This window comes from Lagenorhynchus albirostris, chromosome 16, assembly GCF_949774975.1.
Source record: "Lagenorhynchus albirostris chromosome 16, mLagAlb1.1, whole genome shotgun sequence".
NCBI lineage: Eukaryota > Metazoa > Chordata > Mammalia > Artiodactyla > Delphinidae > Lagenorhynchus > Lagenorhynchus albirostris.
In genome coordinates this window covers 76,198,286-76,215,364 of record NC_083110.1, presented here as the reverse complement: position 1 = coordinate 76,215,364, position 17,079 = coordinate 76,198,286, and the positions used below count along the sequence as shown (strand labels likewise).

At 45.7% G+C, this 17,079-nt stretch overlaps 1 protein-coding gene across 5 annotated transcripts in view; it reads left to right on the top strand.

The window, feature by feature from the left end:
* Window positions 1–17,079, top strand: part of CHST15 (carbohydrate sulfotransferase 15) — a 98,902-nt gene that overhangs the window by 38,088 nt on the left and 43,735 nt on the right. For all 5 annotated transcript variants that reach the window (XR_009535996.1, XM_060125909.1, XM_060125908.1 and 2 more), the window contains 3 exons: window positions 11,732–12,780; window positions 13,476–13,815; window positions 15,742–15,888. Coding sequence is in view for 4 of the 5 variants with exons in the window: in XM_060125909.1 (XP_059981892.1) it covers window positions 12,235–12,780; window positions 13,476–13,815; window positions 15,742–15,888 (1,033 nt within the window). In the remaining variant the exon portion in view is untranslated. The remainder of the gene's footprint in view (window positions 1–11,731; window positions 12,781–13,475; window positions 13,816–15,741; window positions 15,889–17,079) is intronic.

Sequence of the window (17,079 nt, the reverse complement as noted above, 5' to 3'; positions counted from 1 at the left end):
TCATCAGTGTCTTATAGTTTTCTGCATATAGGTCTTTTGTCTCCTTAGGTAGGTTTATTCCTAGGTATTTTATTCTTTTTGTTGCAGTGGTAAATGAGAGTGTTTCCTTAATTTCTCTTTCAGATTTTTTGTTGTTGTGTATAGGAATGCAAGAGATTTCTGTGCATTAATTTTGTATCCTGCTACTTTAACAAATTCATTGATTAGCTCTAGTAGTTTTCTGGTAGCATCTTTAGGATTCTCTATGTATGGTATCATGTCATCTGCAAACAGTGACAGCTTTACTTCTTCTTTTCTGATTTGGATTCCTTTTATTTCTTTTTCTTCTCTGATTGCTGTTGCTAAAACTTCCCAAACTATGTTGAATAATAGTGGTGAGAGTGGACAACCTTGTCTTGTTCCTGATCTTAGAGGAAATGGTTTCAGTTTTTCACCATTGAGAACGATGTTGGCTGTGCGTTTGTCATATATGGCCTTTATTATGTTGAGGTAAGTTCCCTCTCTGTCTACTTTCTGGAGAGTTTTTTTTTTTATCATAAATGGGTGTTGAATTTTGTCAAAAGCTTTCTCTGCATCTATTGAGATGATTATATGGTTTTTCTCCTTCAGTGTGTTAATATGGTGTATCACATTGATTGATTTGCATATATTGAAGAATCCTTGCATTCCTGGGATAAACCCCACTTGATCATGGTGTATGATCCTTTTAATGTGCTGTTGGATTCTGTTTGCTAGTATTTTGTTGAGGATTTTTGCATCTATGTTCATCAGTGATCTTGGCCTATAGTTTTCTTTCTTTGTGACATCTTTGTCTGGATTTGGTATCAGGGTGATGGTGGCCTCATAGAATGAGTTTGGGAGTATTCTTCCCTCTGCTATATTTTGGAAGAGTTTGAGAAGGATAGGTTTAGCTCTTCTCTAAATGTTTGATAGAATTCACCTGTGAAGCCATCTGGTCCTGGGCTTTTGTTTGTTGGAAGATTTTTAATCACAGTTTCAATTTCAGTGCTTGTGATTGGTCTGTTTATATTTTCTATTTCTTCCTGGTCCAGTCTTGAAAGGTTGTGCTTTTCTAAGAATGTGTCCATTTCTTCCAGGTTGTCCATTTTATTGGCATATAGTTGCTTGTAGTAATCTCTCATGATCCTTTGTATTTATTCAGTGTCAGCTGTTACTTCTCCTGTTTCCTTTCTAGTTCTGTTGATTTGAGTCTTCTCCCTTTTTTTCTTGATGAGTCTGGCTAATGGTTTATCAATTTTGTTTATGTTCTCAAAGAACCAGCTTTTAGTTTTATTGATCATTGCTATTGTTTCCTTCATTTCTTTTTCATTTATTTCTGATCTGATCTTTATGATTTCTTCCTTCTGCTAACTTTGGATTTTTTGTTCTTCTTTCTCTAATTGCTTTAGGTGTAAGTTTAGGTTGTTTATTTGTGATCTTTCTTGTTTCTTGAGGTAGGATTGTATTGCTATAAACTTCCCTCTTAGAACTGCTTTTGCTGCATCCCATAGATTTTGGGTTGTCATGTTTTCATTGTCATGTGTTTTTAGGTATTTTTTGATTTCTTCAGTGGTCTCTCAGTTATTTAGTAGCATATTGTTTAGCCTCCATGTGTTTGTATTTTCTACATTTTTCCTGTAATTGATATGTAGTCTCATAGCGTTGTGGTTGGAAAAGATACTTGATATGATTTCAATTTTCTTAAATTTACCAAGGCTTGATTTGTGACCCAAAATCTATCTATCTATCCAAGGTCTATCCTGGAGAATATTGCATGAGCAGTTGAGAAGAAAGTATATTCTGTTTTTTTTGGATGGAATGTCCTATAAATATCAATTAAGTCCATCTTGTTTAATGTATCATTTAAAGCTTGTGTTTCCTTATTTATTTTCATTTTGGATGATCTGTGCCTTGGTGAAAGTGGAGTGTTAAAGTCCCCTACTATGATTATGTTACTGTCGATTTCCCTTTTATGGTTGTTAGCATTTGCCTTATGTATTGAGGTGCTCCTATGTTGGGTGCATAAATATTTACAATTGTTATATCTTCTTCTTGGATTGATCCCTTGATCATTATGTAGTGTCCTCCTTTTGTCTCTTGTAATAGTCTTTATTTTAAAGTCTATTTTGTCTGATATGAGAATTGCTACTCCAGCTTTCTTTTGATTTCCATTTGCATGGAATATCTTTTTCCATCCCCTTGCTTTCAGTCTGTATGTGTCCCTAGGTCTGAAGTGGGTCTCTTGTAGACAGCATATATAAGGGTCTTGTTTTTGTATCCACTCAGCCAATCTGTGTCTTTTGGTGGGAGCATTTAGTCCATTTACATTTAAGGTAATTATTGATATGTATGTTCCTATTCCCATTTTCTAAATTGTTTTGGATTCGTTATTATAGGTCTTTTCCTTCTCTTGTGTTTCTTGTCTAGAGAAGTTCCTTTAGCATTTGTTGTAAACCTGGTTTGGTGGTGCTGAATTCTCTTAGCTTTTGCTTGTCTGTAAAGGTTTTAATTTCTCCATTGAATCTGCATGAGATCCTTGCTGGGTAGAGTAATCTTGGTTATAGGTTTTTCCCTTTCATTACTTTAAATGTGTCCTGACACTCCCTTCTGGCTTGCAGAGTTTCTGTGGAAAGATCAGCTGTTAACCTTATGGGGATTCCCTTGTATGTTATTTGTTGTTGTTCCCTTGCTGCTTTTAATATTTTTTCTTTGTATTTAATTTTTGATAGTTTGATTAATATGTGTCTTGGCATGTTTCTCCTTGGATTTATCCTGTATGGCACTCTGTACTTCCTGGACTTTATTGACTATTTCCTTTCCCATATTAGGGATTAGGGAAGTTTTCAACTATAAGCTCTTCAAATATTTTCTCAGTCCCTTTTTTTCCCCCCTTCTTCTTCTGGGACCCGTATAATTCTAATGTTGGTGTGTTTAACATTGTCCCAGTGGTCTCTGAGACTGTCCTCAATTCTTTTCATTCTTTTCTCTTTATTCTGCTCTGTGGTAGTTATTTCCATTATTTTATCTTCCAGGTCACTTATCTGTTCTTCTGCCTCAGTTATTCTGCTGTTGATTCCTCCTAGAGGATTTTTAATTTCATTTATTGTGTTGTTCATCATTATTTGTTTGCTCTTTAGTTCTTCTAGGTCCTTGTTAAACGTTTCTTGTATTTTCTCCATTCTATTTCCAAGATTTTGGATCATCTTTACTATCATTACTCTGAATTCTTTTTCAGGTAGACTGCCTATTTCCTCTTCATTTGTTAGGTCTGGTGGGCTTTTACCTTGCTCCTTCATCTGCTGTGTATTTCTCTGTCTTCTCATTTTGCTTAACTAAGTTTGGAGTCTCCTTTTTGCAGGCTGCAGGTTCGCAGTTCCCATTGTTTTCGGTGTCTGCCCCCAGTGAGTAAGGTTGGTTCAGTAGGTTATGTAGGCTTCCTGGTGGAGGGGACTGGTGCCTGTGTTCTGGTGGATGAGGCTGTATCTTGTCTTTTTGGTGGGCAGGACCGCATTCGGTGGTGTGTTTTGGGGTATCTGTGACCTCATTATGAATTTAGGCAGCTTCTCTGCTAATGGGTGGGGTTGTGTTCCTGTCTTGCTAGTTATTTGACATGGGGTGTCCAGCACTGTAGCTTGCTGGTCATTGAGTGGAGCTGGGTCTTAGCTTTGAGATGGAGATCTCTGGGAGAGTTCTCGCCGTTTGATATTATGTGGAGCCGGGAGGTCTCTGGTCGACCAATATCCTGAACTCGGCTCTCCCACGTCAGAGGCAGAGGCCTGACACCTGGCTGGGGCACCAAGACCCTGTCAGCCACATGGCTCAGCAGAAAAGGGAGAAAAAAAAGAAAGAAGGGAAGGAAGGAAGGAAGAGAAAATAAAGTTATTAAAATTAAAAAATTTTTTAATTATTAAAAAGAAAAAAATTGAAAAGAAATAAAAAAAGAAAAAGAAAGAAAGAAGACAGCAACCAAACCAAAAAACAAATCCACCAATGATAAGTTATAAAAACTATATTCAAAAAAAAAAAAAAAAAAGGACAGACAGAACCCTCGGACAAATGGTTATAGCAAAGCTATACAGACAAAATCACACAAAGAAGCAAACACATACACACTCACAAAAAGAGAAAAGGAAGAAAAAATCTATATCTATATATAAAAAAAAGGAAGAGAGCAAGCAAATCAAGAAACAAATCTACCAATGATAGTAAACTCTAAATACTAAACTAAGAAAGACATAAAACCAGAAACAAATTAGGTGCAGAAAGTAAACCCCAAGTCTACAGTTGCTCCCAAAGTCCACCGCCTCAAGTTTGGGATGATTCGTTGTCTATTCATGTATTCCACAGATGCAGGTGCATCAAGTTGATTGTGGAGATTTGATCGCTGCTCCCGAGGCTGCTGGGAGAGATTTCCCTTTCTCTTCTTTGTTCGCACAGCTCCTGGCGTTCAGCTTTGGATTTGACTTCGCCTCTGCGTGTAGGTCGCCTGAGGGCGCCTGTTCCCACCCCCCCCACCCCCCCCCACCCCCCGCCCAGACCAGACAGGGTTAAAGGAGCAGCTGATTAGGGGGCTCTGGCTCACTCAGGCCAGGGGGAGGGAGGGGTACGGAGTGCGGGGAGGGCCTGCACCAGCCTGAGGCGCGCCGTGCGTTCTCCCGGGGAAGTTGTCCCTGGGTCCCGGGACCCTGGCAGTGGCGGGCTGCACAGGCTTATGGGAGGGGGGTGTGGATAGTGACCTGTGCTCGCACACAGGCTTCTTGGTGGCGGCAGCAGCAGCCTTAGCGTCTCCTGCCCGTCTCTGGGGTCCACGCTGTTAGCCGCGGCTCGCGCCCATCTCTGGAGCTCGTTTAGGCGGTGCTCTGAATCCCCTCTCCTCACGCACCCCGAAACAATGGTCTCTTGCCTCTTAGGCAGGTCCAGACTTTTCCCCGGACTCCCTCCCGGCCAGCCGTGGTGCACTAGCCCCCTTCAGGCTGTGTTCACATCGCCAACCCCAGCCCTCTTCCTGGGATCTTACTTCGGTTAACATTTCTCACATAACAAAACAAGACTCGGTGACTTAAAACAGAAACCGTTTATTATTTCTCATATGTCTGTAGAGATTGGCTGGGGGTCAGTAGGGTATTGGCTGTTCCAGGTTGGGCTCAGCTAGGCGGCTCTGGTCCATGGGTCTCTCATCCTCCTGGCCAAGCTGCCGTGTTCTTCCCACAGCGAGGGTAAAGGTGCAGAGGGTAGGCGGACACACTCGACCCCTCTTAAGGCCTGGGCTTGGGACTGGCCTGCTATCACTGCTGCCTCATTCTGTTGGCCAAAGCAGTTTCCAAACCCAAGCCAAAGGCTGAAGAAATGTATTCCACTCCTTTGATCGGAGGAACTGCAATGTCATTTATGTGGTGAAGGTGGTGAATATAGGGAGAGATAAGAAACTGGAACCCAAATGCAATCTGCCATGAATAGTAATAAACTGCTACTTATCCAATACTTATTGTGGGCCAGGACTATGTATATATAATAATAGCTAACATTTATTTAGCACTGTGAGCCAGACACTTCTATGCACTTGACGTGAATTGTTTCATGTAATGCTCACAGCAGTGCTATGATATAGACCCTAAGGTTATTCCCAGTTTCCATCCAAGGAAACGGGAGGAGAGAGGTTTAGTAGACTTGCTCAAGGTCAAAGCCGGGTAACCCTGCGTGAGCACCCAGGCTCCAGCGCTGTATGTGATGTTACTATCGTCAAGGACTTTTGAGAATACAGAGGCCCAGATCACTTAAGGGACTTGTCTGCAGTCACTAGGCGGACACAACTTTAGCATCCTGGCCCACGTCACTGCTGGCTGTATTCTTCCCACTGTGCTGTCGGCCAATGAGTGTTAATTGAGGAATGTAGCCTTATTCTGTTCACTGACTGTGATGTGGTCAAAGGCATAAAATCCAGGTATGAGACTGAAGCTGATCATCTGTTGTTTGTCCAGAACCCTCCAGTCTTGTTAGCCTTCGTCTCAGTCCCAGTGACAAACTCTAAATGTGAAAGATGTTCCTTTTGTCACTTGTTGATTAATATTCCTTGAAAAAAACTTATTTCCATATGCATAGCCCAAAGAGAAGTGTCAGCAGTTAGACATACTGATGAGAAAAAGGCTTTGTGTTTTAGTAAAGGTTAATTAAGACCCATCAATTTTTTTCCTTTAAAACATTAAACTAAAATAATGTAATTAGCTATTTTTTTCCTCTCTACTCCCAGAGGGCAGATGTAAATGTTCCACCTAAATGAAGCTATTTATTTAAATTCATCCAGATTTCTTTGGAAGTTTTGTACATCTTTCTTCTGCCATATCAGCTTCGAGCTACAATAATTTAATAAGTTTTTCCTGAGGTGAAATTGGATGCCCTTTATCGATCTTACACTGAGGGGGCATTCAATTACTTAATCTGAAGTGGTATATCTGGGTCTCTCGATTACAGCTTTGTTATAAACGGCTTGCTAATGATGCTCGGGGTGCCTAGGTTAATAGGGGCCATCCTAGCCAGGGCTGGGTAATTGAACGCTTTCTATTTTGGGACCAGTTATGTGATCTCTTACGGTGGTACTAGGTTCCCACAATTACAGCCTGCATGCTCAGGGCACAGTGCTGAGCCCAGGCTGGGGAGCAATCTCACTGAAATGTATACCTGAGAACTCTGGTTTAATACCTGAATGGGAGCGCCAAGGGTCCTCTCTCATCTGAGTCCACTGGCACCAAAACGTGGACATTCCAGACAGGTGAAGTGCAGTGATATCCATTGCTTATTTCTTAAGAAAGAATAACCTGGGTGTTAGGTTTCGGAATGACTGTTCTTGGGATAATTGGTGGCATATGGAAAAGGCCAATCCAGGAAGAAAGCAGCAGTCCATTTTCCTTTCAGTCCAGTCACATGAATCTGATTTTTCTTCACTGAGTTATGTTAGTTCATAGTTATATTTATTTTAAAGATCTTTTTGAAACCATACATAGTGTGCATCTATGTATTTGGGCAAATACAAATACGCTTTGTGTTTGGACAAATCCTAGCCCTGACCCAGCCTTCCAGAGTCTTGCCCCTGCCTTTTCTCCCATCCGTTTCCCCCGCCCGCACCTGCCGCATAGCCCAGCGGTCTGCTCTCCTGGTGGTCCCCATGGGCTTTGATCTCCAGCTTCTCTTCTTCATGGGGTCTTTACTTCCCTGATCTCCACGTAGCTGGCTTCCTTCTCATCATTCAGAGGTCCCCTCCTGAGTTAGGTCTTCCCTGGCCATCCTCTCTACTCTATTTCCCCTTCCTCTAAGGCATCAGCTCTCCCAGGGGATGGAGGCCAGGGATGCCGCTACACATCCTACAGTGTACAGAACAGCCCCTGACAACAAAGAATTATCCGGCCCTGGTGCGGCATTGAGAGCTCCTGTTCAAGGGTTTCCTTGTTTTCTCCCTTTATATTTTCTTCCTACCCTTTATTAGCATCTGAGATGGTGTTATTCACTTGTGACTTTTTATTGTCTGTTGCCCTGCAGCCCCTAACTCCTGGTGGAGAAAAGCCCTCCCTGTCATGGTCACTCCGGCACCATTGCTGTCGAGGCTGACAAGGGTGGCCTGGAAGCCTCCAAGCTCCAGGTCCTGCACTTACAAAGGCTCACAGCAATGTATTCACCTGGTTATATGGCTGTTGTTTTTATATTTACTTATTTATTTAATAAATTTATTTATTTATTTTTTATTCTTGGCTGTGTCGGGTCCTTGCTGCGGAGCGTGGGCTTCTCATTGCAGTGGCTTCTCTTGTTGCGGAGCACGGTCTCTAGGCGTGCGGGCTTTAGTCGTTGTGGCTCACGGGCTCTAAGAGCACAGGCTCAGTAGTTGTGGTGCACGGGCTTAGTTGCTCTGCGGCATGTGGGATCTTCCCAGACCAGGGCTCGAACCCGCATCTCCTGCATTGGCAGGCGGATTCTCAACCACCGCGCCACCAGGGAAGCCTTGGCTGTTGTTTTCAATCAAGTATTTGACATGCTATACGCTGGCCATATGTTTTGATGGAATTTGTAAGTGTAAGATAGTTTTACATTTTTTTCCTCCAAGAGAGCACCCCCGGGGTTTTTTCCCACACCAGCAAAATCTCCAACTCTTAAGACACCAGCTGGTGTCCTACAATTCAGTTGAATTCTTACAGTAACTCCCTGGAATTAGCACAGACTTCACGGGTCAAGGGCTCAGTCCTCTGAGACTGCCCCCACTTCAGGCCACAGTCACAAGTCTTGGGTCCCCAGGCTACCTACACTTCTGTCCTAATTGGTTGCAAATTCAGAGGTTCCCACAGCCCCCTCCTCAGGTTCCATAATTTGCCAAAATGATGCACAGAACTCAGGAGAGTGCCTTACTGACTATTACAAAGGAGATAATACAAGAACAGCCAGATGGAGGAGACGCACGGGGCAGTCTGCGGGGAGGGTCTTGGACCTTCCACGCCCCCTCTGGCTGCACCACCCGCCCAGCACTACCATAAGCTCACCAACTAGAAAGCTCTCGGAATCCTGGCTTTTAGGGGGTTTTATGGAGGTTCCATTGTGTAGGCACGAGTGATTAAATCTTTGGCCATTGGTGATTAACTCAATCTCCAGCCCTTCTCCCTTTCCTGGAGGCTGGAGAGGTAGGGCTGAAAGTTCCAAGCTTCTAATCAAGGTTTGGTCTTTCTGGCTACCAGCCCCATCCTGAAGCTCTCTGGGGGCCCCAGCAATAGTCACCTCACAAGCATAAACTGAGGTGTGGTTGAAAGGGGCTTGTTTTGAATAACAAAAGGTGTTGGCCCTGTCACCCCTATCACTCAGGAAGTTCCAAGCGTTTTAGAAGCTCTGAGCCAGGAACAGGGGACAGAGACCGAATACGTATTTTTTATGACATCACAGCCCCCATCACACGCTGGTTTCAGGCCTCCACACCTGGACTTGCATCTCGCGCAGTGCCCAGTGCACAATCTACCTTCAGAAGGGATCTGGTGAATCACAGAAGGGAGGAATGAATGAATTAGAGGAGAGTGTTTCTTTGAGGCCCTTAAGGCATCTGGAATTGTCTCCCCAGTTCTCTGCTCCCCGTTTTACATTTAAAAAGTGAGACGTGGCATGAAGAACCTAGGGGTAAGAAAGGAATAGAGACACAGACCTACTAGAGAATGGACTTGAGGATATGGGGAGGGGGAAGGGTGAGCTGTGACAAAGCGAGAGAGTGGCATGGACATATATACACTACCAAACGTAAGGTAGATAGCTAGTGGGAAGCAGCCGCATAGCACAGGGGGATCAGTTCAGTGCTTTGTGACCACCTAGAGGGGTGGGATAGAGAGGGTGGGAGGGAGGGAGACGCAAGAGGGAAGAGATATGGGAACATATGTATATGTATAACTGATTCACTTTGTTATAAAGCAGAAACACACCATTGTAAAGCAGTTATACTCCAATAAAGATGTTAAAAAAAAAAAAAAAGTGAGACGTGGAGTGGGAGGTCTGGCTGGAGGGTGCAGCCTGCCCAGGGGACAAATCCTCTGGCTCACCACGTCCCAGGCCTCTCGGTTGAGACTGTCCGCGTCTCTGCCTACTCACGTCTATTTGTTTATTTTGCTTGTCAAAGGAAACCTTTGTTCTTGTTGAGGAATGTTTTGCCCATCCTGTTGGGTCCAGATTTTGTACATTCTTGTCTTGGAACTTCAAAGACCATGTTTGGAAAAAAATTGAATTAGGCCTCCTGTAGCCAGAGAGACAGAAGGGTGCGACTGGCTCCCCGCTGCGATGCTGGTTGGAGCCTTATTTTAACCCCACGTGGCCTTGTTTTTGGCGTGTGAAAAATGTTTTCTTGGCCTAGTGAGTGGGTTTCCAAGTAGGGGAGCTTGCCCTGTTGTTTCTCCTGTTGGGGAGAATTGTTTGTACCCAGTGATGGGTCAGGGGTGGTTGAACAAGTTGGGGGCAGAGGTTTGAGCCTTGAGGCTCCCGGCACATCCTCCCACTGCTCTCTGGGATGAGCGGGTGGCGGCCCGAGGCACTGGCCTGGTTCCAGCCGAACCCTCCCACAGCCCCTGCTTCTCTGCACTTCTCAGAACTGCTCTGACCCGTATCTCAGCCTTTGCTCACTAGCATTCCTCAAACTGCTTCCTTGAGACGGTAGTGAGAGTTCTTTGGCCAATTATGTTTTGGAAACGTTGTGTATTATATTCTTCTCCTGTGAAAAGTCCTACTCTAAAGAAGTCTGTGTAGTTTGGTCCATCTCACCTTTTCTCCAGGTAATTTAAGCACTGAAGACCTATCGACAACACGCAGGACATTTTGTGGAAGATGTTTTAGGAAACTGCTTGGCTATTTCTTGGTCATTGTGTTTTGACAAGACATGGGCCTTTCGGTCCAAGGGGAGGGAATATTTCTGCTGGTGAGTTCTGATTGTTCAGCCTTTCAGCCAACGGGAGAGGGGGCTTAACGCAGGGTTAGTTAATATCACCTTCTCTAGGATTGTTGGAGGGGTGTGTGTATGCAGAATTGGAGGTGAGTCTGCCACCCCTGGGTGATTCTGAGGTGCTAAGGAAAAATAATGGGATGGGATTACCCATCCTTGATTCACTTCAGATGTTCTTGGCATTCATTGACAATTAAAAAATAAGAGTAATAGTCATCGATGATGCTATTATTATCTACCTTTTATGGGATGCTCAATATGTGTAGGCATTATGCAAAGTCTTCACATGCATTAGCTGATATACTACTTGTTACACACTTGAAAGGGAGGTACTTTTTATCCTAATTTGACTGGTGAGGAAACCAGAGCTCAGAGAGGTTATATGGCTGGCTCAAGGTCACATAGCTAGCTGGTTAGCATTGTTATACCACTGCTGCAAACTAAGTAAGTCTCCTTTTTTGCTCTTTTTACAACATCCACAAAAAGGTGTCATTTGGTCAACGATACATTTTATAACCGCAGGATTTTCTGTTAATGGATTTTGAAGAGTCATGTTTTCCCCAGGATGATGAAAGTGAAAAATTGTTTTAGGGTCTAAAGTGTTCTGTTGCTCAGGGGAATACTGCACGTTGGATTTAATTGCTTAATTACTTAAAGTCAAAAAAATTTTTTAATATGATACATTCTACTGAAGGAGAGAATCATTTCAGTGTTTCTAAATTTTCATTAACTTTTGCGTCCTAAGCTAGTAATAAATGTTAGCTCTAGGTTAAGAGACTATTGGTGCTACTGGGAGAGTAAAAACCATTTTCTCTGCCTGCTCCCACCCTAAACATCCTCCTTCTTGGATTTTTTTGTTGACTTAACAGCACTGATATTTCAATTCATCCCTCAAATTCATAGTCTGACTGTGCATGAATCTGAGAATGACTGCAAGTCCTGGGACAGGGGGATCCAGTCACTTAGATGTGTCAAGGCAAAGGCATAACAGAATATGTGGGTTGTGTAAAGTAGGAGGTGTTTAATATGGTGCTGGTGGCGCTGGTGTTGGGGCCACATTTGGAGGCAGAGACTGAACTCCAAAGCCAAGCACCAAAGACCCGAAACCTCTCCCTTTATCCTATATGATTTTCATATATCCTATATGATTAACTTGCTTGTGATCCAGTCAGCTTGGCCAAAATTGAGAAGTGGAAAAGAAGCGTGAACGTCTCTCCTTGGAAGATGGTCCCAGGGTTATTGCTATCATCACATAATGTAATACAACCTCTTTTCTCTGTTGTTTAGGCAATCTGACATCTTAAAGATTTTGAAGAGGAAACATTTCAAAGGAACACAGGCTGTAAAAGAAGAAATCTTCATGGACTCTGTGTGGATGGTGCGCCAGTCCATCCTTCATTGAGGCCATGAGATCTTCTAATCCCTTGGGTGTTCCCATGTTCTCCAGTGAGAACTCCTCCACTTCATTTGGTGCCATGGGAAAAACCTGAAGGACAGGAAGAATTGCTCCCGACCTTGTGGCTTTTTCCAGGATTGCAGTGGCTCTTACAGACCATGACAATTGGAGATCATTCGTGTTGTTTTTCGGAGTCGAACCAAAGAACACGCTTCCTCATTCTCTGGTGTTTTAGCGCCTGATCATTTTTATATTTGTTTCTGTTGCTTGTGTCTTTCAACCATTGTATGTGATCACGAGACGTCCTTGAAGTTTTCCAGCACGACTTGCAGGCATCCGGACTCCCTGGGGGCTCGCCCATGGCTCGGCGGGCCAGCAGCCCAAGGGCATTACGATGAGGCACTGCATTAACTGCTGCATCCAGCTGTTGCCCGACGAAGCACACACACAGCAGGTCAGCTGCCGAGGAGGCCCCCATCACAGTCGCCAGGAGTGCCCCATGTGCAAAGGAGAAAACAAAATTGTGTTTCGAGTGGACGGTAAGCAGATGAACTTGCTTGCCGTTCTCGAAGTGAGGGCTGAAGGGAATGAGAGCTGGAGTGGGTTTTTGCGCTTCAAGAAGGGGAAGCGATGCAGCCTCGTATTTGGATTGATAATAATGACGTTGGTGATGGCTTCTTACATCCTTTCTGGGGTCCACCAAGAGCTTCTGATCTCATCACCTTTCCATTACGGAGCCCTCCCCAGCAATCCCAGCTTGATGGATGGTGAAAATCCGAGTGACACAAAAGAGCATCATCACCAACCCTCTGTAAATAATATTTCGTACGTGAAGGACGATCCAAGCATTAAATTAATTATCAGCAGCATCACAGCCAGGATTGAGTTCACAACCAGACAGCTCCCAGACGTGGAAGATCTCAAGAAGCAGGAATTGCACGTGAGTAGCCTGGTGCTCATTTCTGTGGACTGATTTTTAAAAAATTGCTGCTTCCTTTCCTGTCACCACCTTTGGGAAGAAAATGACCAAAACTTTCTCAAGTGTAGCAATGGTAATTTGACAGCCTTATGGATGAGAGCTCACTGGGAGGTCCGTGTCCACGCAGTTAGCCCAGAGAAGGGAATTCTGTACTGAATGGCGCAGCAAGCAATGTTGAAGGACGCCCCTCCTAATAATTCCTTTCCGGGACTTTTTGCTTGAAATGTGGCCCTGGCAGTTAAAGTTGCTTTTGTAGATTACCGTCATCTTGTTTCTAGTCTGTCCTAATCACAGTGTTTGCCTCTAACGGCCATTTAAATATCCAGCTACATAGTCAAAAGTTCCAACTCTTTAGTTAGATTGCCGTGTTTGTGTGCGTGTGTGTGTGCAAGGTAAATCATGGTAGAATGGAGTTTGATTGAACTTTTATTTTCATTCTCTCCAAATTTTATTTTTATTTGGGGTTAAGGAAATGCATGGTCATTGGCTGTTTACCAAGTTTTGCTTTGTTTTAGTATTTAGTCATCAGCCAATAATAGTTCCAATGTGAACGCTGGAATAAGTCTCAGGACAGGATCATACTGTGGACAGAATGTGCTTGTGCTAATGTTTTCCCCTCGGTGCGTCTCTCCCCCTTTTTGTCTTTTTGACCGCAGATGTTTTCAGTCATCCCGCACAAATTCCTCCCCAACAGTAAGAGCCCCTGTTGGTACGAGGAGTTCACGGGGAGGAACACCACCGACCCTTATCTGACCAACTCCTACGTGCTCTACTCCAAGCGCTTCCGCTCCACCTTCGACGCCCTGCGCAAGGCCTTCTGGGGCCACCTGTCCCACGCGCACGGCAAGCACTTCCGCCTCCGCTGCCTGCCGCACTTCTACATCATCGGGCAGCCCAAGTGCGGCACCACCGACCTCTACGACCGCCTGCGGCTGCACCCGGAAGTGAAGTTCTCCGCCATCAAGGAGCCGCACTGGTGGACCCGGAAGCGCTTCGGTGCGTGCCAGCGCGGTCCCCGGTCCCCGTGGTGCACGTGGGGGACGTGGTGCACGTGGTGCACGTGGGGGTCTCTCACCAAGCCCGGTGCATCTGCCTCCTTCATCCAGTCGCTCCTTACACGCACGTCGGGGGCGGGATCAGGGGTCACCGTCAGGTTCGGGGTCATGGTCAGGGTTGGCGTGGGAGCCCTAAGACTGACCCGAGCAGGGCTGTGCGAGGCCCCAGGAGGGATGCAGGGCGGGGAGATGAGAAAACATGCCAAGATGCAGAGATCTGACAATTCTCTGGTTTAGGGATCCCCAGGCAGACATCCAGCAGGACCAAGCACCCAGCTCCCGACCACCCGGTGAGCATGTATGCAGCCCCGGCGGTGGGGAGGGCGAGGGCGAGGGGTCAGGATCAGCAGCTCTTCTTGTTCGGAAGGGCACACGCAGCACCCGGGAGTGGTGAGTGCTGGCCGGGTGGACGTCTGTCGGGGGCTGTGCATCCAGCTCCCAGCTCCGTGCTGTTCCTGCTGGAGCCCGGCACCCACACGCCCACCCCCGGAGGTGGCAGGAGAGAGAAAGACGGCTGCATGAGCGGGGCTTCCGCTTCCTGCCGGTTCATCCCAGGGCCCTGAGCCTGTCATTAAGCTGCTTCGGGCTTCTTTTCTCTGACCTGACCCTTCGGCTTCGCAGGGTCAGAATGAAAGCCCCAGGGAGATAATTCTGGGAGACCCTGCTCACAGCACCCCACCCCTTTCCCGCGGGGTTGGCATGCAGGCTGCTTTCTGCTCGAGCCACCCATCCGCCCTTGGGTCACTGTTTCCTCTCCTTAACCTTTTCCCTTATGCCAGGAGACGTTTGGTCACTGGAGGTAAGGGATGACAAATGCCAAAGTTCGGGAGGCCGTCGAGGGTGGTTTCCGTGCAAAGGACCTAGGTTGCTTGGAAGGGAATTTTGAACGTTTTCCGTAGTACAGCCTAAGTTGAGACCAACTCTTAATGTGTTTCCCGATAGACGTTTGACTGAATCCCTTTGCTGTTCCTCCTGGAGTGAACAGAAGCGTACATGTGTCTTTTGTGCTTGGCGGCGGCAGCTGTGGGAGCCAGGGTTTCTCTACTCGTCTGAAGAGCGGCCTCCCCTACGCAGCTCACCATTTTCCCCCGTGAAAACCAGGTTCCCACTGGCAGAAGAGAGAGAGGCACTGGGGCATGTGGGCCTCTGGAGTCTGGGCTCCAGTGTCACCTTGAACCTCTTGCTGTTTTGCCCCGGATGCTCTCTCTCCACTTTCCATTAACCTTGGTGGCTGTGGTTTAGGGCAGTGTGTTGTCAGTACATTTTCAAGTGAAACGTACCCACTTCTGGGGCAAGGGCAAAATTTAGGCTGCATGTGGCTGATGCCAGAATAACCCAGGTGTCCGTCCGGGGACCGTCGATTCCCCTTATTGTTTGGACAGATGGACAGACTGCTTGATGGAATAGAACCTCAGGAAGATGCTGGTCGGCCCTGGTGTAGAAGACTCATCTGAGCTTCAAAGGATGCCGCCCCTCCGATGGGCTGCCTTTTCTTTTGATCCAGTGTGTGTATCCTGACGCCACTGCTGCCCCGCCCCTGGGGGGCCTCACCTGGTGCACATGTTAACCAGCCCCAAACTCTCTGTCCCTCCGAGTAGACTCGATTCTAGTTCTTGAACAGGCATGCCAGCCTTTCAGCGGCTACCGTGCAGCTTAATGGTGGTGCATTCCACCCCTCGAAGTGCACGTGAGTTAAAGGATCATGGCCCATTCACAGACGCCCCTCCCTCTCTTGCAGCTCCTCGGGCTGAGCCTTGGCTGCTGCAGCTGGGCCCTTGGACCTTTCCATCCCCTGTGGTCACTCCCCAGAAGCCATCAGCCCAGCCGTGGCAGCTTTGTCCTAACTCCTGCTTCCTGGTTCTTGTAGGAATCGTCCGCCTGAGAGATGGTCTGCGGGACCGCTATCCCGTGGAAGATTATCTGGACCTCTTTGACCGGGCTGCACACCAGATTCATCAAGGACTGCAGGCCAGCTCTGCAAAGGAACAGAGCAAGATGAATAGAATCATTATCGGTATGGCGTCCGTGTAACTCCCGCGAGGGCCCCCCCTGCTTCTGCCCCGGGCCAGGCCGGGCTTCACTGCACCTGCGAGCATTTGCATGCTGGCTGCTGGCAGCTGCCGTGCATGCACTTCCCCGCTAGCCATCACTCTCACCCCCGTGTAAAAGGTTCATAGTGCTCGTGCAACTTCAATAAAGCAGAAATGTTTAGTAGACTCTAGTTCCGTGGAGACTCAAGCACACCGGAACTGGTTTTTTGGAAAAGTTGCCATTTCTTTGCATTTACTTGAATTAAGCTTGCATGCTTGATTTCTTTTCATGATACACCCACCTGAGTAAGTTTGGTTGGGGGATCATGAATGTAAAATGAACCAGTTAGTCATCAGTTTAATTCTTGGGGCTTTTGTACTCCCTGGCCGCTGGGACCCTGCAAAGACGGAGGTGGCCTCTCCTGAAACAGACGCCGCCCTATTGCATCGTGGGTGACTAATTGCTGTTGAAAAAGCTTAGGCCTTGTCAAGCTGATGCCTTTAGACATTCAAAATGAGGTGGTTTGATTAATAGTCATTAAAAAAAATTCACAAGAGTGTTTTATAAAAAACATATCTATTCACTCTCTCTATTGGATTCAGCTTAGGAGAAGACATTTATCCACTTACACCTCTGAAAGGGAGAAATTGAATCACATATTTTGCTTAAATTGATTACCTGAGGCAGTGATCTATTTTTTTATTCTCCTAAATCTGTTATGTTTTGATTCTCTAAATTCGGTGACTCTATTAGTGACTAAAAGGAATTGGAATCAACCATTTGAAAGATGGATGTTTACTTGACTCCCATATCCAGGGGGACAGGCTTACACGCCTAAGCCCCAATTTATTTATTTATTTTTAACTCAAAGAAATCGGGTCCTAGGAGCCAGTTGAGATCACACCCTCTCACCCAGTGTGAACTGGCTACTAGCTGTTTTCTTGCAGCCTTGAGTTCTAACACCTCAAATTACAAATCTTAATTAATATTTGACTGTGACTCCCATACCATATGCCTCTGGGAAAATCTCATGTTCTTAGGAAAGAGCTAAAAATATGCATCCTAGGGTCCAGAAATAGAGCCTAAGATAATGAATGAAAAAGGAAGGCTTTAGTTTTGGTTTCCTAATTTTATTTACTTCTGGATTTAGAAATGAAAACTAAGGAATATATCT